The sequence below is a fragment of the Coregonus clupeaformis genome, chromosome 15 (genome assembly GCF_020615455.1).
Source record: "Coregonus clupeaformis isolate EN_2021a chromosome 15, ASM2061545v1, whole genome shotgun sequence".
NCBI classification, from domain to species: domain Eukaryota; kingdom Metazoa; phylum Chordata; class Actinopteri; order Salmoniformes; family Salmonidae; genus Coregonus; species Coregonus clupeaformis.
This window is the reverse complement of record NC_059206.1, coordinates 35,200,783-35,225,649: the sequence shown is the minus strand read 5'-3', so window position 1 is coordinate 35,225,649 and position 24,867 is coordinate 35,200,783. Positions and strand designations below refer to the sequence as shown.

The 24,867-nt window shown below is 44.1% G+C and overlaps 1 protein-coding gene across 1 annotated transcript in view; it reads right to left on the bottom strand.

Annotated features, from left to right (window-relative positions):
• The window catches only part of LOC121582487 (astrotactin-2), a 537,985-nt gene that overhangs the window by 94,720 nt on the left and 418,398 nt on the right, over nt 1-24,867 (bottom strand). Inside the window, exon 17 of the mRNA XM_041898306.2 lies at nt 14,393-14,655. Within this exon, the coding sequence (XP_041754240.1) occupies nt 14,393-14,655 (263 nt within the window). The remainder of the gene's footprint in view (nt 1-14,392; nt 14,656-24,867) is intronic.

Below are 24,867 nucleotides of genomic sequence, written 5' to 3'. Positions count from 1 at the left end.
ACAGCTTTTATGCGTTGGAATGGTGTGGTTTACCCCAACAAGAAAATGGTGTTGGCGTATACCGGTCATTAAAAATATTAATGCGAGCAGACCGCTGATTGGCCAGCTCATCCTCCTCAGGAGGATGACATCATCCTCTATAAGGAAATAGAATGGTTTTTTGAAACGGTCGGTTGGAGATATACGTTTGAGGTGGTGTTTTGAAGTGTTTTGTCAACAACATTATTTGGGTTAACAGAATATGAACTTTTAAAGTGCAATTTTCACTGGACAGTTATGCACTGTATAAAGTACTAAGGGCAAGCAAAATAGCTTGACCCATTAATGTTGAGTAGAGTTTTAGTGACATGTTTTGGGGATTTAGAGATATCTATCTATTATTGAACGCTTGAAAGTAAACAAAACTATTTAGAGCAGCACAGCAGATATTGAGATGAGCGAGATGTAACAGTCACACACAGTATCTGTGCATGTGCACAGGTTCACTTCACACTGTTCACAGCGTGGTAGCCAGGGCAACAAAACAGTGGAGAAGTTGAGCCTCGCACCTCAACGCTCTTACTTGTTGCGGAAATTAACCCACTATTCTGTTTACTTCCTGCATCTATGTCTGAGTCTACCTTTAATATACTGTATAAATACACAAAAACAAATAAAGCTATTAAAATACCAATGATTTTTTACAAATAAAATAGTTTGATGTCATTGGTGTTACCACCTTGAAAATAATTCATTACAAAGATATACACAGACCTTCGGTATTCCCTCCAGTGGCAAACTGTTACCTGGGAAGGGGTCTATAATAATTAGTACAGTGAGGGAAAAAAGTATTTGATCCTCTGCTGATTTTGTACGTTTGCCCGCTGACAAAGAAATTATCAGTCTATAATTTTAATGGTAGGTTTATTTGAATAGTGAGAGACAAAAAATCAACAAAAAAATCCAGAAAAACGCATGTCAAAAATGTTATAAATTGATTTGCATTTTAATGAGGGAAATAAGTATTTGACTCCTCTGCAAAACATGACTTAGTACTTGGTGGCAAAACCCTTGTTGGCAATCACAGAGGTCAGACGTTTCTTGTAGTTGGCCACCAGGTTTGCACACATCTCAGGAGGGATTTTTGTCCCACTCCTCTTTGCAGATCTTCTCCAAGTCATTAAGGTTTTGAGGCTGACGTTTGGCAACTCGAACCTTCAGCTCCCTCCACAGATTTTCTATGGGATTAAGGTCTGGAGACTGGCTAGGCCACTCCAGGACCTTAATAAGCTTCTTCTTGAGCCACTCCTTTGTTGCCTTGGCCGTGTGTTTTGGGTCATTGTCATGCTGGAATACCCATCCACGACCCATTTTCAATGCCCTGGCTGAGGGAAGGAGGTTCTCTCCCAAGATTTGACGGTACATGGCCCCATCCATCATCCCTTTGATGCGGTGAAGTTGTCCTGTCCCCTTAGCAGAAAAACACCCCCAAAGCATAATGTTTCCACCTCCATGTTTGACGGTGGGGATGGTGTTCTTGGGGTCATAGGCAGCATTCCTCCTCCTCCAAACACGGCGAGTTGAGTTGATGCCAAAGAGCCCCATTTTGGTCTCATCTGTCCACAACACTTTCACCCAGTTCTCCTCTGAATCATTCAGATGTTCATTGGCAAATTTCAGACGGGCAGTTATATGTGCTTTCTTGAGCAGGGGGACCTTGCGGGCGCTGCAGGATTTCAGTCCTTCACGGCGTAGTGTGTTGCCAATTGTTTTCTTGGTGACTATGGTCCCAGCTGCCTTGAGATCATTGACAAGATCCTCCCATGTAGTTCTGGGCTGATTCCTCACCGTTCTCATGATCATTGCAACTCCACGAGGTGAGATCTTGCATGGAGCCCCAGGCCGAGGGAGATTGACAGTTCTTTTGTGTTTCTTCCATTTGCGAATAATCACACCAACTGTTGTCACCTTCTCACCAAACTGCTTGGCGATGGTCTTGTAGCCCATTCCAGCCTTGTGTAGGTCTACAATCTTGTCCCTGACATCCTTGGAGAGCTCTTTGGTCTTGGCCATGGTGGAGAGTTTGGAATCTGATTGATTGATTGCTTCTGTGGACAGGTGTCTTTTTATACAGGTAACACGCTGAGATTAGGAGCACTCCCTTTAAGAGTGTGCTCCTAATCTCAGCTCGTTACCTGTATAAAATACACCTGGGAGCCAGAAATCTTTCTGATTGAGAGGGGGTCAAATACTTTCCCTCATTAAAATGCAAATCAATTTATAACATTTTTGACATGCATTTTTCTCGATTTTTTGTTTGTTATTCTGTCTCTCACAGTTCAAATAAACCTACCATTAAAATTATAGACTGATAATTTCTTTGTCAGTGGGCAAACATACAAAATCAGCATGGGATCAAATACTTTTTTCCCTCACTGTATGTCATCAATTTGAGAATTCCGTTGATAATTTGGTATGTCTAAATAAAAACAGTCATTGATGATACTTAATTTAAATGAAGGGGAATTACATTGTGTGCAAAATAATTAAATATATCCCTTTAGTAAATTATTTTTTAAGGTTAATGACTTTGAGCCTCTGTCATCTCCATTTAAGAAAATCCTCAATTACCTAAAATTGCCCTTGGTGTTACCATCATTGGTGTTACTACTCCTACTTGTGGCACAATTTTATCATAATGTAGATAATGTTTCTGCCATCATTTGAACGAAAAGAGCTTCTGGACATCAGAACAGCGATCCCTAATCTCGATTTGGATGAAGAATTATATTACAATGAGTCAGTGGCCCAGGACATACTGCTCACCGCGGACCAGGCCCTAATCCCAGAGGCGGCAATATAGAGGCCGACGGGCGGGTACCCTGATGAAACTACGGCGGTGAGTAAATAAACCGCCTCTACCCTTGGTTCTATTGGCAAATGTACAATCACTGGAGAGCAAACTGGACGAGCTCCGTTCGAGACTATCCTATCAACGGGACCTGAAGAATTGTAATATCGTATGTTTCTTGGCTGAACATGGTAATATTCTAGCTGTTTTTTCAATGCATTGGCAGGACAGAACGGCAGCATCAGGTAAGTTTGTCTCTTTGTTAACAACAGCTGGTGCGCAATCACTAATATTAAGGAAGTCTTGAGGTTCTGCTCGCCTAAGTTAGAATATTTTTTTTTTACATTTTTAGTCATTTAGCAGACGCTCTTATCCAGAGCGACTTACATGAGCAATTAGGGTTAAGTGCCTTGCTTAAGGGCACATCGACAGATGTCGACAGACCTAGTCGGCTCGGGGATTAGAACCAGCGACCTTTCGGTTACTGGCACAACGCTCTTACCCACTAAGCTACCTGCCGCCCTGCCGCCCTTTACCAAGAGAGTCACAAATCATCACAAATCGATGCTGGCACTAAGACCACACTCAACAAGCTGTATAGGGTCAAAGGCAAACAAGAAAATGCTCATCCAGAGGCGGCGCTCCTAGTGGATGTTGATTTTAATGCAGGAAAACTTAAATACGTCTTACCTAATTTCTACCAGCATGCCACCTGTGCAACTACAGGCAAAAAAACCTCTAGATCACCTTTACTCCACACACAGAGACGCATACAAAGCTCTCCTTCGCCCTCCATTTGGCAAATCTGACCATAACTCTATCCTCTTGCTTACAAGCAAAAACTCAAACAGGAAGTACCAATACGGAAGTGGACTGATGAAGCGGATGCTAAGCTACAGGGCTGTTTCACTAGCACATACTGGAATATGTTCCTGGACTCATCCGATGGCATTGAGGAGTTTACCACATCAGTCACCGGCTTCATTAATAAGTGCATCGACGACATCGTCCCCACAGTGACCATACACACATATCTCAATCAGAAGCCATGGATTACAGGCAAAATCCAGACTGAGCTAAAGGCTAGAGCTGCCACTTTCAAGGAGCGGGACACTAGCCTGGATGGTTATAAGAAATCCTGCTACGCCCTCAGACAAACCATGCAAAGCGCAAATACAGAACTAAGATCGAATCCTACTATACAGGCTCTGACACTCGTCGGATGTGTCAGGGCTCACAAACTATCACGGATTACAAAGGGAAACCCTACCGTGAGCTGTCCAGTGAGGTAAATGCCTTCGAGGCAAGCAACACTGGACCATTTGTGAGAGCACCAGCTGTTCCCGGGGGGTTTGAATTTTAGGACCCCTATAGGTATCAAAAAAGTTACAAGATTTTTTGCTGGAAGTAGAAGACTAAGTGTTGTTGTCCATTAGTTTATTCCAATTAGGGGAGGGGTGGTAGGGTTAGGGGAAAATATTAAAGGAAAATATATTTAAAAATATATTTATATTTTAGAAATACTGTATATTTACAAAAATATATATATGGGGGATTGGAAATGATGCAGACAATTACATTGATGGAAGCCACAATCTATCTGCAATATTAAAGCTGATCTAAAATAACAGCTTCATACATGGATAAACAGATAGTCAAAATACAAATCTAAAAAAGTTTGTTCTGAAGTGTCCTATATCTGAGAGATATAAGAAAGATCAGAAAACACGGATTTAACCCATTATTTTAGGCACTAAACTATCTCCATATACTGTATATGCTTCCATTCATTTAAATTAATTAATTTATTCTAGATAAATGAACATAATTTTCCCCAAAATGTCATGCCCAAATGTCATCGTAATTCAAGAACGACCCACATACACACACACAGATTGATTCCCACATGTGGTCATTGTCTTTCACTGGAGAAGTGCCAAAGATGATTTCTGATGTGAATTTCAATATTTGCGATGGCGATCGAGATGAAACAAGCTCAGGCCATATAGAGGCAGACACTGAGAATGGAATGCCTCCAGAAGCCGATGTTGGCATCCTACGAAACAATGGTAGCATCGTTAGCTCTAAAAGCCCAGACAGTTCTAATTGGGAACTGACTTCCACAGCCTCACTCACTTAGTGCTGTGGATCCAGCTCTGGACCATGCAGCAGCAAGACAGACTGTGCAGCAAGAGATAAAGAGAGAGGCAGAGAGGAAGAGAGAAAAGGAGAGGAAACTGAATTAAAAAACTGAGAGGCAGAGAAAAACTGAGAAAGGAGAATGTAAGGGACTTAGTGTAATGTAAGGGAGTTAGGCTAGGATGCCTCCTTCCCTCCCTCCAGCGAGGGCCCTCCTGCTTGCCGATAGGATCAACAGGCCTCCAGCAGTCAGTCAGTCAGGTCTTTCCCCTTATTTACTCTCCAACACAACCCCCTCTAAATGAGCCTGCAGAATGAACCCATATTAGGGGGGAGCGCTCTCTGCCCAGCCAACACTGCAATCCACAGCAGCCATATATTGACGTTCCTGAGAGAGACAGGCAAGGTTAGGGAAATTAAACAGGGATGAAAGTGATTGCATTTCTTGAGATAATGAGATCCCCCGCCAACCATGTGGCTAATTGTTGGCTGAACAATAGAGAGAGAGGAGACAGAGAGAGGAGACAGAGAGAGAGAGAGAGAGAGAGAGAGAGAGAGAGAGAGAGAGAGAGAGAGAGAGAGAGAGAGAGAGAGAGAGAGAGAGAGAGAGAGAGAGAGAGAGAGAGAGAGAGAGGACGGCCTCCTCCACAGTCCGCATCTCAGTCAATGGGAACCAGGCCATCAGCAAACACAACAAGAAGCCTTTGGGGAGCACATGCATGCAGACTCATAGACAAACATGGGAAATGATCTCTAATGCTGGGGGAGGCTGGGCGGACACCCCAGCTCTGGCCGGCCTTGCTTTACTGCACTGCTGCACTCACATCTCAAACATAGACAAACCGATTACGGCCCTGTGTTAAAGTTTCGAAGAGTAATGCAATCCAGTCTCAACTGGATAAACGGGGGAATCTAATTGTGGCTCGGAAGGGGTAGAAGAGGTAACACCAACCAAAAAACAACAACAGAACAGACAGGAGCCTTTTAGGGATACATGGGAAGTGTTAATATGTCGAGCATGTTTAGAATAGAACAAAATATGTGACACACACACAGACACTTATACACAAACACACAGACACACACACACACACACACACACATGAAAATCCCTCCACATGACTTGGCACAATTCTGCATGCAGCTGAAACACGGGGCGGAAATACATACTGACATCTGTCCAATCCCGTTAGACGAGTCATGGCACGGCAGTGGATGATAGGATGATACACTATCATGTATTGATTAACAGTAAATTATGCTCTTCCCAGAACACTGATGGATCCATATAAATTGTGGACAGTGTTACTGGGGGTGGGGTGGGGAGGAAGCAATGACCCACTGCTTTGCACTTCATGAAAAATGGCCTGTGTTGGACAGGGAGGCCCCCTTAAGGGGGTGGGATTGTAGGCAAACATCATAAAATGCCTGCGTAGAAAAGGACACATTTCTTAAAGTTCCCATGCAGCCGTTTTCATCTTAAAATCAAATCATTTCTGGGTAACAGTTCCTTACTGTGATTGTTTTCAATTAAAATTGTAAAAAATAAACCAACATAGCTTTTTAACAAATATCCATTTCTCAAGCAAGAATGCTGCTTCTGGGAGTGGTCTGAGTGGAGAGGGGAAAACTGAAAACTAGATGTTATTGGCAGAGAGGTTTGAAACTCTCTTTCTTATTTGCCTATTAACTAATATGTCACCAGGCAGGCCAAAACGCCATCCCACCAAAACAGGCTGAAAATTCATGTGGTCTTTTCAAACAGCTCATTATCATAATTTTCAAAATTTCACAATATTACTCAAACCTCATAGTGTGGAAATATATATAAAACACAGGAAATTCATGTTTTTGACTTCACTGGGCCTTTAATAGCCGGAATGGTGGAGCACTTCACTGTAATGCCTTCATGACAAAGCATTAACTTATAGATTTCAGAGTCAGGGTTCTTTTGTCCTTCTAAACACTTCCATTCAACTATTCCACGTTCATTTTCATGAACACTCATTTGATTTGATTCAATTCTACACACTCTTCTCCACTCTGACCAGTGTGATATATCTCTGCCGGATGGCCCCAAGGAGTGTACTGCCTGTCCTGCCCACGCCACCAGATCCTCTCATATCACACTAGCCAACAGACAGCGTGGCACCCTGGTGTGACTCACTACGTAGAAAGCCATCATCACTTACAAGAAGAGCAGGGGATCATGGTGACCTCCTAGCGTATTAATCTGTTTGGCTAATCTACGCCGGCCACATTACTGTCCATTTACTCTGGCTAATATGTGAAAACACTGGCCAGCTGGCCCGCACTATTGATTTATTGGAGGATACAGGGTGGTGAGAGTCAGCGAGGAGCAGAATAGCAGCATAGCGTTTGACAGTAGTGCAGTTTGGTGTGGGTGGCAAGGACCCCTCTAGATCACTCAGGTTAATACCGTTAAAAATGGATCGAACATCTACATCTCCAGTTTCTAGGAACTCCATCGAATGGAGGACTTCCAGGAAATAGTGGACATTGGGTGGTTCACAGGAGGGTTAATGGGGGCTTGGGTGGCAGCTGGGTCACTAGGGAACCCTTATAACAGGCCCATATTGAGTTTTAGGAGAGCCGAGCTGGTCTTAGGATGCTCTGAGCTAATTTGATCCGGGTTTAATGGCAACTTGAATGGCCCTGTGTTGTGGATTTCCAGCCCGTTTGTGTTCAAATAAATCAATTTGGTCAAAAGCGGTGGCTTCACACTTTTTTTGGGGGTGACTAACTCTAGCTAGAGGTGGCAGTAGCCAAGTCTGTTGTCGTAACCTTTCTTAGAGAGGCTTAGAGCTTATTGGATAAACCTGCAGCCTTGTGGGTAAACAGTTTCCGGGGGCCATTTTTGAAGAGGACATCCAAACAAATACAGTTTCCATTCAATCCCATCACCAGACACATCCCATCACTCACCCCCAACTCCTCGGATTCAGCAAGAGTTGAGAGGCCGCCTCTGTAAACTCCTTAATTCTGCCTAAACCCTGAGCTTAACAAATTTAAGGAGGCTGCACGATCCAAATCTGTGTCTGAACCCCACCTTGTGCAGGACACAGCATTTACGAAAGCAAAAAAAGATGTGGGGGGTGGGTGGCGTGGTGGGGGGCAGAGGTGGGGGAACTCGACAAGATATACAGCGTTCCGAGTCATTAGCCTCACAGCCAATTTGTTCAAAAGGTCTGACATAATTCAATCAGGGCTGTGCAGGACACAGGCCTGCTGGCAACCTCTACTGGCATGAGTTTATTTATTTATCCATTGAGGTATTGGTCTCCGTCACTGAAACAGGGCCAGAGGAGGGTTCTTCTAGGGGGAGAAATAGCTAACTGCTTATCGTTAGGGCTCAGGATAGGTACGATATAGTCTCAGTGTGGGGTAGGATCTGGGGTTGTGAAACATACATTCATAACAGGCCTGAATCAACACTTCTTCAAGAGGTGGTGAGAGGTCTCTGTCATTATCCGACTGGGAGATAAACCTCGTACATAACATGTCATGAAAAAACACTTTAAAGAACATTGTTTTTTTCCTCCTTCTGTTTTCTTTGTCAAATCCTTAAACTAGCCCTGTCGTAATCATAGCATTGGAGACAAAGTCAGAGAGTGACTATTTCTTTCACTTTCTCGAAAATGATTTCCTGGAACCGAGTTGTTGAGGTGAGGAGGGGGACAGTGAATGCCATGTCAATGCCAGGATGAAAACAGGATCAAACTGATACACGAGAAGCCCCTGAACAGACGATTTGTTGTTTTAATCCTTCGACCACATTTTTCCGGTAGGGCTGTTTTTCGAGGAAGCGGACAGATGGATAATTCCAGATAGTAACACAATACCTGTCTACCTCTGTAATGGGCAGATTGACGGGGGGAACATGACAATCCTCATCAGAGGCAGACAGTAGGGGCAGCAGCAGCGGAGGCTAGATGGCAGCTAGGCATTGAGAGCAGCAGGTAGTTATGCATGGCTGGAGATACAAACTGGATTTATGCACACAGGCACACGAGTAGGGACAACATCCTTTCCCTTTCGCTTCACAATAAACAACCCTGATTCCCTTATTTTATTGTGCCGATGGAATCTCATCTCATTTTAGTGAAAGCTTTTTGCATGGCCATCTCTTTCTAAGTCGGGGTGGGGGAGGGGGGTAGACACAAGGCACAGTCTCAATTAGGGGACTGTCTCTATTGTGCAGTAGAGATGCATGGCCAGGCCATTGTGTCTGCTATGCTAATAGAAACAGGAGTCTTTCAGAGAGCTGTCCAAGAACAGCAGCACTGGCTTGTCTCCGTAGGGTCGATGACATCAATAACAAGGTAATAATCTCTGGCCAGCGATCCACTGCAGTCTGCCTCCCCACCCGTCCCTTGAAGACTAGAAGGAAGAGGGGGAGAAAAAGAGGACACTTTGCTCTTCCTCACGGTTATGTATCGACAGAGCCCACTAGGGGCCGTCTGCTATTGATTGTGCTTGTTTTCTTCATGGCGGAGACAGGCGCTTGTTATGGGTGGCACGTACAGGCTGGGGTCTTCGTTGTTATTGTGTGTGTGTGTGTGTGTGTGTGTGTGTGTGTGTGTGTGTGTGTGTGTGTGTGTGTGTGTGTGTGTGTGTGTGTGTGTGTGTGTGTGTGTGTGTGTGATATTGCTGCTGTGCTGCCTGCTGTAATGTCAGTCAGGCAGGGTAATTAGATGCTTGATTGGGGGGAGCATGGACCGGTATGGTCTCGGTAATGTGGGGTGTGTGTGTGTGTGTGTCTGTGTCTGTGTGTGTGTGTCTCTGTGTGTGTATCTCTGTGCAGCCAGGTCGCTCAAGATCCACAGTGAAATTCGACGTCCGTCCAGGTAAGCAGGACGTCGGGAGATGTCTTTAAAACCGGCCACTAGAGGCAATTGAAGCGGGGAGCTCGGGCTCCGAGGGTCAAGTTTTCAATCCCAGTGCTGGGCACTCGTTTTTATTTTATTTTAATTAAGGCCCAGTGCAGTCAACATTTTTATTCTGCTGTGTTTCATACATATTTCCACACTACGAGGTTGGAATAATACTGTGAAATGGTGAAAATGATGATAATGCCCTTTTAGTGTAAGAGCTGTTTGAAAAGACCGCCTGAAATTTCAGCCTGTTTTGGTGGGAAGGAGTTTTGGCGTTCCATGGTGACATCACCATGCGGTAAATTAGTTAATAGACCAATAAAAAAGAGAGTTCCAAACCTCTCTGCCAATAACAGCTATAATTGTCTGTTTTCTCCTCCCCACTCAGACCACTCCCAGACAGTCCTCGCAAAGTTCTTGCTTGAGAAATTACTCCCTGCTAAGAAGCAATTATTTTTTCTTTATGGCCATTTTAATTGAAAACAATCACAGGAAGTTACTTAATTTTTACCAGGAAGTAATTTTATATTGAGATAAAAACGGCAGTGTTGGACCTTTAACCCTATCCCAAACATTAATCCTTACCTTAACCATTCGGAAATTAATGCCTAAATTTGTTTTAGTTTTAACCCTATCCCAAACCTTAATGAATAAACGTAACCTTCGAAATTGGACGTTTATGGACAAACACCGGATTCTGCAGTGTGTGTGTGTGTGTGTCTGTGTGTCTGTGTCTGTGTGTGTGTGTGTGTGTCTTTGTTTGTGTGTCTCTGTGTGTCTCTCTGTGTGTGTGTGTGTCTTTGTGTGTGTCTCTGTGTGTCTGTGTGTGTGTGTGTCTGTGTCTGTGTGTGTGTATCTGTGTGTGTGTGTGTCTGTGTGTGTGTGTCTCTAAGTGTGCGTCTGTGTGTGTATCTTTGTGTGTGTGTCTCTGTGTCTTTGTGTGTGTGTGTGTGTGTGCGTGTGCGTGTGCTTGTGCGTGTGCGTGTGTGTGTGTCTATGAGTGAGGGGATGGGAGTCATCAGTTTTGAGCCAGAGCCAATCCAGGCCAGTTCACAGGTGAGTCATATACATATACATATACACAAACACACACGCACACACACCACAGTGCAGTGTGCCTCCCAATTACATCTCCCTCTCCTTGATTGAGCCCAGACAAGGGACGATGTGGTAAACTAAATATCAAGCGGCGCTAGACCCTCAGCTAAATCACCTTAGGGTTGAAATTCCAAAAAATGACTATCTTCAGGTACACTACATGACCAAAAGTATGTAGACACCTGCTCGTCGAACATCTCATTCCAAAATCATGGGCAGTAAAATGGAGTTGGTCACCCCTTTGCTGCTATAACAGCCTCCACTCTTCTGGGAAGGCTTTCCTGTAGATGTTGGAACATCGCTTCCATTCAGCCACAAGAGCATTGGTGAAGTCTGGCACTGACGTTGGGCGATTAGGCCTGGCTCGCAGTCGGAGTTCCAATTCATCCCAAAGGTGTTCGATGGGGTTGAGGTCAGGGCTCTGTGCAGGCCAGTCAAGTTCTTCCACACCGATTTCGACAAACCATTTCTGTATCTACCTCGCTTTGTGCACGGGGGCATTGTCATGCTGAAACAGGAAAGGGCTTTCCCCTAACTGTTGCCATAAAGTTTAAAGCACAGAATTGTTTAGAATGTCATTGTATGCTGTAGCGTTAAGATTTCCCTTTACTGGAACTCAGGGGCCTAGCCTGAACCATGAAAAACAGCCCCAGACCATTATTCCTCCTCCACCAAACTTTACAGTTGGCTCTACGCATTGGGGCAGGTAGCGTTCTCCTGGCATCCGTCAAATTAATCAGTCGGACTGCCAGATGGTGAAGCTTGATTCATCAATCCAGAGTACGCATTTCCACTGCTCCAGAGTCCAATGGCGGCTAGCTTTACACCCCTCCAGCCAACGCTTGGCATAGCGTATGGTGATCTTAGGCTTATGTGCAGTTGCTCGGCCATGGAAACCCATTTCATGAAGCTCCCAACTAACAGTTTTTGTGCTGACTTTGCTTCCAGAGGCAGTTTGGAACTCGGTAGTGAGTGTTGCAACCGAGTACAGACGATTTTTACACACTACGCGTTTCAGCACTCAACGGTCCGTTCTGTGACCTTGTGTGGCTTACCACTTCGCGTCTGAGCCGTTGTTGCTCCTAGACATTTCCACTTCACAATAACAGCACTTACAGTTGACCGGGGAAGCTCTAGCAGGGCAGAAATTTGACGAACTGACTTGTTGGAAAGGTGGCATCCTATGACGGTGCCACGTTGAAAGTCACTGAGCTCTTCAGTAAGGCCATTCTACTGCCAATGTTGGTCTATGGAGATTGCATGAAGGGGTGTCCACATACATTTGTATATATAGTGTATCTACACTGAACAAAATATAAACGCAACATGTAAAGTTTTGGTGCCATGTTTCATGAGCTGAAATAAAAGTTCCCAGAAAGGAGATGTGTCGCGCTGCACAAGGCAAATTGTGGTCACACCAGATACTGACTGGTTTTCAGATCCTCGCCCCTAGTTTTTTTTTTAAAGGTATCTGTGACATTTTTACATTTTAGTCATTTAGCAGACGCTCTTATCCAGAGCGACTTACAGATGCATATCTGTACTCCCAGTCATGTGAAATTCATAGATTAGGGCCTAATGAATTTATTTCAATTGACAGATTTCCTTATATGAACTGTAACTCAGTACAATCTTTGAAATTGTTTATATTTTTGTTCAGTATAATAACCAAAGGCTCCTCTCAAGGGGGAAAACGTCACCCAGAACAACAACACAGTCGTGACAAGACAATACAGTTGAATCTACAGAGAGAAATGTAAACCATCTAATTATATACAATCACATGCACGCACACACACACACACAACTCTCTGCATTTATCCCCACCAAAAGAGAAAACCATGATGTCACCTTTCTCAATATACCAGTTTATTTTGAAAGGTAACCCACTTACTCCACCTAGGGGCATTTTTGGTAACTACATCTACAGCCAAGCATGATTGTGTCACGTTCACTGTGTTGAAATAATGTCCGTAATATACTGTATACTGTAATCTTATCAAAGCAGCTAAATTAAGACTGGGTGTGTGAAGAAATTACATGGAACTATAAAAATATATTTCCTTTTCTTTAATTTCCTGTACAGTTACAATGAACTTTGGGTTGACCTCTTTGACCAGATGGCACATCTATTTTTACCAGTTTATTTTATATTGAAATATAATTGTATTATATGAAATTGCTCTAATTCATGTTCACACCCAGTAAACTGTACTGTTGGCTTGACACTTCCACCTACCTCTCCCTTTTCTCCCTCCCTGTTTCACCTATTCCATGATATCACGTGGCTGTTCCCCCCAACCCCCCTTCGTCACCCCTCCTCCACTAACCATCACCAACCATCCTACTTTCTTTCCCTCTCTCCTCCTCCTCCTTTCCCTTCACCTCCGTGGTGATGTAGTCCTTTATCAAACAGAGGAGAGCTCCCCATCGCCCCCTCTCTGCAACTCACCTTCCCTTCATCTCACTCTACTGCCTCCCTCCATCCCTCCATCCATCTCCACCAGCGAAGGCTGGTGGGAGGAGCTGTAGGAGGACGGCTCAATGTAATGGCTGGAATGGAATAAATGGAACGGAGTCAGACACGTTGTGTTTGGTGTGTTTGGTACCATTCCATTGATTCCATTTCAGACATTACAATGAGCCTGTCCTCCTATAGCTCCTCCCACTAGCCTCTTCTGCTCTCAACTGCTTCCTTTCTTCCCTCCTTCCCGCTCCACTGCCTCCCTCCTTTCTTCCTTCCCTCTCCCCTGCCTCCTTCCCTCTCCCCTGCCTCCTTCCCTCTCCCCTGCCTCCCTCCATCTCTCTCCCCTGCCTCCCTCCTTTCCTCCTTCCCTCTCCACTGCCTCCCTCCTTTCCTCCTTCTCTTTCCTTCCCTTCTTCCCTCTCCCCGGCCTCCTTTCCTCTCCCCTGCCTCCTTCCCTCTCCCCTGCCTCCTTTCCTCTCCACTACTTCCCTCCGTCCCTCCTTCCCTCTCCCCTGCCTCCTTCCCTCTCCCCTGCCTCCTTTCCTCTCCACTACTTCCCTCCGTCCCTCCTTCCCTCTCCCCTCCCTCCTTCCCTCTCCCCTGCCTCCTTTCCTCTCCACTACTTCCCTCCGTCCCTCCTTCCCTCTCCCCTGCCTCCTTTCCTCTCCACTACTTCCCTCTGTCCCTCCTTCCCTCTCCCCTGCCTCCTTTCCTCTCCACTACTTCCCTCCGTCCCTCCTTTCCTCTCCGCTGTCTCTCTCCTTCCCCCCCTCAACTATTTGGTGATGTAGTTCTGTACCAGTCTATAGAGGGATCTCCCCCCCATCATCCCTATTCTGCTCCCACCATCATTCTCTACCTCTGTTCCCCCTCCCTTCACCTTTGCACCAGACTGTATAGGGTTCCCCACCCTCCTCCCATCCCCTTCCCCCTCCATCCATCCCTCCCTCCGTCCCCCCTCACCTCCTTGGTGACGTTGTCCTGCACCAGACTGTAAAGGGGCACGATGCGGCTGACCTCCAGCAGGACGGGGGTGGGCAAGGGCTGCTCGCGGCCTGCCTGATGGCACAAGTGGCAGGCCGAGGGGCAGCTGCCCTTCTCCCCACAGCGGATCTCCACACCGCTCACCAGGTCCTCCGTCAGTAGCTGGGTCTTCAGCAGCCCAGACAGGTAGCTGATGAAGGGCATGGACTTGAGCTCTCGCCTGCTGCCCTGGTCTGTCACCTCTGGGAGATGGAGAGGAGAGGGAAGGAGAGAGAGCATGTTTAGACAGTGAGAGGACAGGGTAACAAACTGAAAAACAGTCAATATTCTAACATCAGATTATATCAGTCCTAACCTTAACAATTATGAGAAATAGCTGACGCTGTGTCAGTGGTTGGGAGCAACACCTACCAATTCAAACACATTTTGTGAATGACAAGGGAATTTCCCTTTCATTTAGATTTATTTACACAGGTTAGTCTCATTGAAATGAAATCTGTTTTGCAAGAGAGACCTCATCATTATTGATAGAAGGTTGTCTGAACGATGAGAGGACCAGAGCCAAACACATACAGACTGACACACAGAAACCTGCATCAACGTATGTCTGCCACAGGTCCTGAATCACCATAACACAGGACTGACAGCTGCACTCACTTCTTTCTATCCACTCCGTCTCCACTCTCAACTGACTGAGTTTCACATGGCCGCCTCACTCACATCACATGTGCCGCCATCTGGATCTACTTTCTATTGCGGTCAAACAAAATAATCCCTCATTGTCATAAACTCCTCCACTGGGAATGGATGGCGGGTGATGACTTATTCCTGCATAGTGTAAATAAGCATTGTTTGATTTTCTCATCGAATGGGAATTCTCGCGCATAATGTCCCATGCCAGTGGGCTAACAATGTTACGTTGGAGAGAAGTGAAACAGGGAGAAATGTTAATTGAGTGTTGAGTGTTTCCATGGATGGATGGATGGATGGAAGGATGGAGAGAACGAGACAGCCATGTGTTGGGGAAGCAGCAGATGTCCTGTCTGTGTTGATGGGAGGAGAGACCAGACAGGCTGGAGAGAGGACCTCTCACTGAGTGATGAGGCTCTCTCAGCAATGGCAATATTGAATCAAATGTACACTATGGCACACTTCTGATGGGGGGAAATTACATTCATCATGTGCAATGGATGATTTTGCTTAATTCTTCCCAACGTGTATTTAATGTGGGGGGTCTTCATAACACCAAATGGGTATGAATGTTTTCATGGTATATCAGAATGAGTTTTGTTTTTTCAATCTGCATACCTTGTCCAAGTAGTTCCATTACCTAAACTGTACATGTTGCTGCACAGGAGCAATGTTATTGTGGTTGACTATGAGTGAATGAATTCCAGCCTCAGTCACTCATTGTGTGCCATTATGTGGCCTACAGGTTTACTCCAATTGCAGAGCAATCAACTGACTCATATCCGTCCCATATCCAGACGTCTAGGAAAACGGCTGAGCTAGAGCTGAATCAACAGGGGGAGGAGAACACCAGGCAGGGCCAGAGGTGGGAACCACTGCATGAACACAATAACATGCAGATGTGTTAGCTTGCTACTCCCTAACCAAAGGCCAAACTCACATAGTCACACGGTTTGTGCTAGCTACACTTTACAGGAGGAGGGAGAGGGCAAAAAAGAGAAAGTGACATTCTTCAAGGTAGAGTAATTGGGACCAGCTTAGGGTAAAAGTCATTTTAGTGCAGCCTTTGGAATATTTCACAGAGCAAAAAGAAAACATTGAGTGTGTGAACTTAATCAGCATGTGTGTCCGTTCTCTTAAAACTCACTAGTCTTGCTTTCTTTCTCGACAGCTCTTTAAAAGCCCAGCCAAGGACAGGGCTAGTTATGCCTTCAGGTTCCAATCCCTCATACACCCAAACACATTTTGAGCTGAACTAGCTCACAGAACATCAGTGAAAAATAGCTTCCACTGGGGCAGATGGGGGGGAGCACAAATGTAATGCAGGTGCAGATTATCTGACGTTTTCAGGATAAAATGACTAGTCAGTGACAGAGTTCTAAATGAATCCTCTACGCAAAAACAAACATTCCACTGCCACACAGAGAGAAAAGTAACACCAGCTATAATGAGACATATACACTGAGTGTCCAAAACATGACATAGACTGACCAGGTGTATCCAGGTGAAAGCTATGATCCCTTATTGATGTCACCTGTTAAATCCACTTTAATCAGTGTAGATGAAGGGGAGGAGACAGGTTAAAGAATAATTTTTAAGCCTTGAGAGAATTGAGACATGGATTGTGTATGTGTGCCATTCAGAGAGTGAATGGGCAGGACAAAAGATTTAAGTGCCTTTGAACGGGGAATGGTAGTATGTGCCAAGCGCACAGGTTTGAGTATGTCAAGAACTGCTGGGTTTTTCACGCTCAACAGTTTCCTGTATGTATCAAGAATAGTCCACTGTAGCTCAGTTGGTAGAGCATGGCGCTTGCAACGCCAGGGTTGTGAGTTCGTTTCTCACGGGGGGCCAGTATGAAAAATGTATGCACTCACTAACTGTAAGTCGCTCTGGATAAGAGCATCTGCTAAATGACTAAAATGTAAATGTAAATGTCCACCACCTAAAGGACATCCAGTCAACATGGGCCAGCATCCCTGTGGAACGCTTTCGACACATTGTAGTCCATGCCCCGACAAATTGAAGTTTTTCTGAGGGCAAAATGGGGTGAACTCAATAGTAGGAAGGTGTTCCTAATGTTTTGTACACTCAGTGTACTGTATATACTGGACTATAGTAATACAGAGATGAGAGTTGCATGAGAGTCGATACATTTCCTCTTTCATTCAACACATGAAACTGTTGTGACAAGGTAGGGTTGGTATACAGAAGATAGCCCTATTTGGTAAAAGACCAAGTCCATATTATGGCAAGAGCAGCTCAAATAAGCAAAGAGAAACGACAGTCCATCATTACTTTAAGACATGAAGGTCAGTCAACCGGGAAAATGTCAAGAACTTTGAACGTTTCTTCAAGTGCAGTCGCAAAAACCCTCAAGCGCTATGATGAAACTGGCTCTCATGAGGACCGCCACAGGAAAGGAAGACCCAGAGTTACCTCTGCTGCAGAGGATAAGTTCATTAGAGTTACCAGCCTCAGAAGTTGCAGCTCAAATACATGCTTCACAGAGTTCAAGTAACAGACACATCTCAACATCAACTGTTCAGAGGAGACCACTACTAAAGGACACCAATAAGAAGATGAGACTTGCTTGGGCAAAGAAACATGAGAAATTGACATTAGATTTTTGGTTCCAACCGCCGTGTCTTTGTGAGATGCAGAGTAGGTGAACGGATGATCTCTGCATGTGTGGTTCCCACCGTGAAGCATGGAGGAGGATGTGTGATGGTGTGGGGGTGCTTTGCTGGTGACACTGTCAGCATTCTGCAGCGATACGCCATCCCATCTGGTTTGCTCTTAGTGGGACTATCATTTGTTTTTCAACAGGACAATGACTCAACACACCTCCAGGTTGTGTAAGGGCTATTTGACCAAGAAGGAGAGTTATGGAGTGCTGCATCAGATGACCTAGCCTCCACAATCTCCCGACCTCAACCCAATTGAGATGGTTTGGGATGAGTTGGACCGCAGAGTGAAGGAAAAGCAGCCAACAAGTGCTCAGTATATGTGGGAACTCTATCAAGACTGTTTGGAAAAGCATTCCAGGTGAAGCTGGTTGAGAGAATGCCAAGAGTGTGCAAAGCTGTCATCAAGGCAAAGGGTGGCTACTTTGAAGACTCTAAAATATAAAATGTATTTTGATTTGTTTAACACTTTTTTGGTTACTACATGATTCCATGTGTTATTTCATATTTTGATGTATTCACTATTACTCTACAATGTAGAAAATAGTACAAATATAGAAAAACCCTTGAATGAGTAGGTGTGTCCAAACTTTTTGCTGGTACTGTACGTCATCAGACAGTGTATGGTATGTGTAGCTTGATAATAGGCTGGTGTTGTGGTGATGCTGTGGGCTCAACACACAGCCCCAGCTGCAGAGCAGAGAGAGTGTGAAGGGACTGGAGTAGTGAAAGGGGAGGGGGAGGGATACTCTCCTCCACATCCTATGTAAACAGGCTCAAGGGGTGGACCTAAGAGTCCAATTACACACACTCCTTGTGTCAACACAAGCACAGAAAGGAGCTGTTATCACTTGGCCCTTACAATAAAACCCAGTGATTATCCCAGGTTTACTGCAGGCTTCGCAGGGCAGCTCACATCACAGCCGGCCGCATATACACCCTTCCCTCTTCCTTTCCCCTTCAACTCCATCCTTTACCTGCGACAATAACTTCTGAAAGTTAGCATTAACCCCAAAGTCTTAGATAGGATTGAGAGGTGAAAAGTGGAATACATTATCCATTGTGATACAGTCAGATACATGCTCCATGCAATACACTGAGATTCTAGGCAGACAACCTACACACGACACAGGTTAACACATCCCTTATGCATTGATTACAGGTGTGTAGGTTGATTACAACCATAGAAATCCTATTAAATTAATGAAGGGGCTTTGTCATAAACCCTCAAAGTTCCAGAATGGGGTGAAAATGGCAGCCATATTGGTCAGGGAGATATCCAAACCAGTCTATTTGGAACAAATGGTAGTAGTACTTACGCAGGAAAATAAAAGTATGGCATGTGATGTATCAGAAATTGTGTGATAGAATTTGTTGCCAACCATCATGTAATTATAAATACAGCTTATACATTTCAATTAGACTGGTTTGGATTACACCCTGACCAATATGGCTCTTATTTTTAACACCATTCTGGAACTTTGAGGGTTTATGACATAGCCCCTCTAGTAATTTAATAGGATCTCTATGATTACAACTGTGTAATATTCCATTTGTCTGGATTCTACAGCAAACTGATCAATGGGTAGCTTAATTTGCTTTGTGAGACTAGCAGTGAAGATATGTTTTATAATTCGGCAGTCTGTAAACCAGATAGTTAAAATATAATGGATGAATTCCCAAACATTGATCTCTCTCTCTCTCTCTCTCTCTCTCTCTCTCTCTCTCTCTCTCTCTCTCTCTCTCTCTCTCTCTCTCTCTCTCTCTCTCTCTCTCTCTCTCTCTCTCTCTCTCTCTCTCTCTCTCTCTCTCTCTCTCTATCTCTCAGACAAATATTGCTGCTGTGATGGCACACTGTGGTAATAGATATGGGAGTTTATCAAAATTGAATTTGTTTTTGCATTTTTTGTGGGTCTGTGTAATCTGAGGGAAATATGTGTATCTTATATGGTCATTCATTTGGCAGGAGGTTAGGAAGTGCAGCTCAGTTTCCATCTCATTTTGTGGGCAGTGTGCACATAGCCTGTCTTCTCTTGAGAGCCAGGTCTGCCTATGACGGCCTCTCTCAATAGCAAGGCTATGCTCACTGAGTCAGTCACAGTGGTCAGATATTTTTCCACTGTGTACCAAATAGCATTCTAGTTTGCTCAGTTTGTTGGTTAATTATTTCCAATGTGTCAAGTAATTTTATTTTATTTTTCTCATGATTTGGTTGGGTCTGATTGTGTTGCTGTCACAGATTCAGCCGAGGCTGCTCCTCCTCCCTGCTCGGGCAGGCTTCGGCGTTCGTCGTCCCCGGAGTACTAGCTGCCACCGATCTATGTTTCGGTGTTTGACTTGTTGTGTCTGATTGTGTACACCTGTTCCCCATTATGTTGTATTGTATTCCCTATTTAACCCTCTGTCGTGCATTGTGTGTTGTGTGTTATTGTTTTGTGTCATCGACAGTGTACCGGTTGTTAGTTTTCTCCGTTGTTTGGAGACTGTTCATTTCACTGGCGACTTTTATTAAAGTACGATTTCCAGTAGCTCCGTGTCCTGCGTGTGACTTCGCCTACCGCATTTCACTGTCGCCGTTTCTGACAGTTGCTGTCCTGGGGCTCTGTTTCAAGTATTTTTTGTCGGATTTTATGTTCCTTTTGATGGTGTAGCAGGCCCTTCTTGCCTTGTCTCTCAGATCGTTTACAGCTTTGTGGAAGTTACCTGTGGTTCTGATGTTTAGGCTGAGGTATTGGTATATTTTTCTAGATGAAATTTGTAATTGTGGTCCTGGCAACTGGACCTTTTTGGAACACTATTATCTTTGTTCACTGTCAGGGCCCAGGTCTGACAGAATCTGTGCTGAAGATCTAGGTGCTGCTTTAGGCCCTCCTTGGTTGGGAAAAGACGCACCAGATCATCAGCAAACAGTAGACATTTGACTTCAGAGTCTAGTAGGTTGAGGCTGGGTGCTGCAGACTGTTCTAGTGCCCTCGCCAATTCGTAGATATATGTGTAGAATAGGGTGGGCCTCAAGCTGCATCACTGTCTCACCCCACGGACCTGTGAAAATAATTGTTTTGCCAATTTTAATAGAAACACTTATTGTTTGTGTACTTGGATTTTAAAATGTTGTATGTCTTTCCCCCAACACCGCTTTCCATCAATTTGTATAGCAGACCCTCATGCCAAATTGAGTCAAAAGCTTTTTTTAAATCAACGAAGCATGAGATGAGTTTGCTTTTGTTTTGGTTGATTTGTTTGTCAATTAGGGTATGCAGTGTGAATACCTGGTCCGTCGTACTGTAATTTGGTAAAATTGCCAATTTGACATTTGCTCAGTACATTGTTTTCACTGTGGAAATGTAGGAGTCTGCGGTTAATGATAATGCAGTGGATTTTCCCAAGGTTGCTGTTGATGCATATCCCACAGTAGCTATTGGGGTCAAAATTGTCTCCACTTTTGTGGATTGGGGTGATCAGTCCTTTGTTCCAAATATTGGGGAAGATGCAAGAGCTGAGGATGATGTTAAAGAGTTTAAGTATAGCCAATTGGAATTAGTGGTCTGTATATTTTCTCATTTCTATTAGGATATCATCAACACTATAGGTCTTTTTGGTTTGGAGGGTTTGTATTTTGTCCGGTAGTTGATTCAGTGTAATTGGAGAATCCAGTGGGTTCTGGTAGTCTTTAATAGCTGATTCTAAGATTTGTAATTGATCATGTACATGTTTTTGCTGTTTATTCTTTGTTATAGAGCCAAAACGATTGGAGAAGTGGATTATCCAAACATCTCCATTTTGGATAGATAACTCTTCGTGTGGTTAGATTCTATGGATTCAACAATTACGTTGAGCTGATTTCTGTGCTGTTCCTTCTTTTTTCTTAGTGTATTCCTGTACTATTTTAGTGTTTCACTATAGGTTTTCTGGGACTCTATGTTTTTGGTTGGATAGGTTTCTCAATTTCTTTCTTAGGTTTTTGAATTCTTCATCAAACCATTTGTCATTGTTGTGAATTTTCTTAGGTTGTCTGGTTGACAATTTATAGATTTGATAGGGAAGCTGAAAGGTCAAATATACTGTTTACGTTTTCTACTGCCAAGTTCACACCTTCACTATGGCAGTGAAATGGTTTGTCCGGGAAGTTGTCTAAAAGGGATTGATTTTGTTGTTGCCCAATAGTTTTTTGGTAGGTTTCTACACTACTTTCCTTCCATCTATATCATTTCTTAATATTATGCAGTTGCTTTGGCTTTGATCGTATAGGGGTGTCAGTGGGCTGACTGTGAACGCTCTGAGAGACTCTGGATTGAGGTCAGTGATAAAGTACAGTGCTACTGCCAAGGGATGAGCTTTAGGTGTATCTACCATAGGAGTCCCCTCGAAGCCTACCTTTGACTATGTACAGACCCAGCGTGCGACAGAGCTGCAGGAGTTGTGACCCATTTTTGTTTGCTGTTTTGTCATTGTTGTGTCTAGGGGGGCATATTGGGGAGGGAATGCTGTCACCTCCAGGTAGGTGTTTGTCCCCCTGTGTGCTGAGAGTGTCAGGTTCTTGTCCAGTTCTGGCATTTAGGTCACCACAGACTAGTACATGTCCCTGGGCCTGGATATGGTTGATCTCCCCCTCTAGGATGGAGAAGCTGTCATCGTTAAAATATGGGGATTCTATTGGGGGGATATAGGTAACACACAAGGACATTTCTCTCTGTTGAGAAAGTTTGCTTCTTAACATCTAGCCAGATGTAAAATGCTCCTGTTTTGACTAATTTACAGGTTTTTTTTTATCGCTTTGGTACAATTTTAACAAGTATGTGGTAAAACTTCACAACTCTTAGTACAAAACTCAAAACAGATCATCAAAAAGGCAGTTTTTTCAAATCTTTAAGCACAAGTACAATACACAAAATCACACAGTAACTTTTTCACCAAACCTAATCAGTGTTTCATCTAAAAATAGCTTTCATATAAAATAATTGCCTTTCACAATGCAATGCTCACAATACCTTTCATATGATTCTCTTCTCATTTGATTAAATACATTTGACCAGCACTTAATCCAACTGCGCTTAATGGTTAACCACTTAACTGTCTGGTAAACCTATAGATTTTAAACTGGATTGTCTACTATATATAGATTTAGAAAACAACAGAAATAAAATGTGTGTTTGTAAAGTATAAACATCTAAATTACATGTATGACACATGGTAACCATACATAATGACTACTCGTTATTGCAAATTGATTTCACATAGTGGCAACCACAATTGATCACTATATAAAAGGGTGTGTGTGAACACTTGCAATTTATTTCAACATGGAGCAGAATAGACAGCAAGGGAGAGGAAGAAATCAAAGAGCTCGTGGACAGAGAAGTGGGCATGGGCCCCAACAGAGGTCAAAGAGGTGGGCATGGGCCCCAACAGAGGTCAAAGAGGTGGGCATAGGCCACATCAGAGGTCAAAGAGGTGGGCATAGGCCACATCAGAGGTCAAAGAGGTGGGCATGGGCCCCATCAAAGAGGTCAAAGAGGTGGGCATGGGCCCCATAAAAGAGGTCAAACAGGTAGGCATGGGCCCCGTCAAAGAGGTGGAAGTCAGAGAGAGGGTGGCAGACGGCATGGAACAGTTGTGTCTAATGAAGTCCGGGTCATCATCATTGACCATGTGGTAAACAGAGGCCTTACCATGGCAGAGGCTGCCAGATTAGGTCACCCCAATCTGAAAAGATCAACTGTCAATTCGATCATCAGAACATTCCGCCAAGAAAACCGGTAAGTCTGCAGGATATGCACTATGCTTTACCATTACATTTACTGTAAATTACATATTGTAATGCATGTAAATTCACAAAACATGTTACAATATTCTTACAGTATGATCTATTGACAGTATACTCTGTTTATACCCTCAGAATTTACAGAAGACCCCATGGTGGTGGCTGTATGCTGACCGACCAGCAGGAGTGGGCAGTTGTGGAAATGGTGAGGGCCAGGAAAAACATACGACTGTCAGAGATAAATCAGGCCATTGAGGAGAACAATGACACCTTTGCCAATGAGGCATCCATCAACCAATCAACAACCGCCCGCCTTTTAAAGAGGCACCAGGTATCTATGAAACACATTTACCTGGTGCCTTTTGAGAGAAACAACGACTGGGTGAAACAACTGCAGGCCTAGTATGTTCAGGTACAGCACTATATACTGTATTACTGGTACTATTTGATGCACATGCTACTTCACAATATCATATTGGAACTATACTGTAAAAATAACTAACCCAAATAGATTTTTAGAGGGTGATGGTTCTTGATGCAGCTGTGAACCATCACAAGTATATCTTTGTTGACGAAGCGGGCTTCAACCTGGTCAAAACTCGGCGCCTTGGGCGGAACCTCATTGACCAACCGGCGTCCGTCCAAGTGCCTGGACAACGTGGGGGAAACATCTCCATGTGCGCAGCTATCTCTGAAGATGGTGTGGTAGGACGTAGGCCATTACTTGGATCCTACAACGCTGCACACCTCATTGTGTTTCTCAATGAAATTGAGCAGGCCTGTCAAGGTGAAGGGGTCACCTATGTCATTGTGTGGGACAATGTCAGGTTTCACCATGCAGAGGTGATTCAGGCATGGTTTCGGGCCCATCCCCGATTCGTGACCCTATACCTGCCTCAATACTCTCCTTTCCTCAACCCTATTGAGGAAATTCTTTCAGCTCAGCATAGAGGTGGAAGGTATACGATCGCCATCCCAATGTGCGTGCCATCCTCCTTCTGGCCATGGATGAGGCATGCGACGACATCAATGCAGACAAATGTCAAGCTTGGATTCGCCATGCCAAAAGGTTTTTCCCACGGTGCATGAACAATGAGGACATTCACTGTGATGTGTATGAGAATTTATGGCCAAATGCTCAAGACAGGCTTGATGCAAATTAATGCATGCTAAACGTTATGTTTTATTTTCATTCATTTAATTTGTTTCATTTAATTTCTTACATTTAATTACAGACCATACACCTATGTTGCAATTACATCTGTAAAATTTTTTATTAAATGTTGCATTAATGATTGTAAAGGATGTCTTCATTG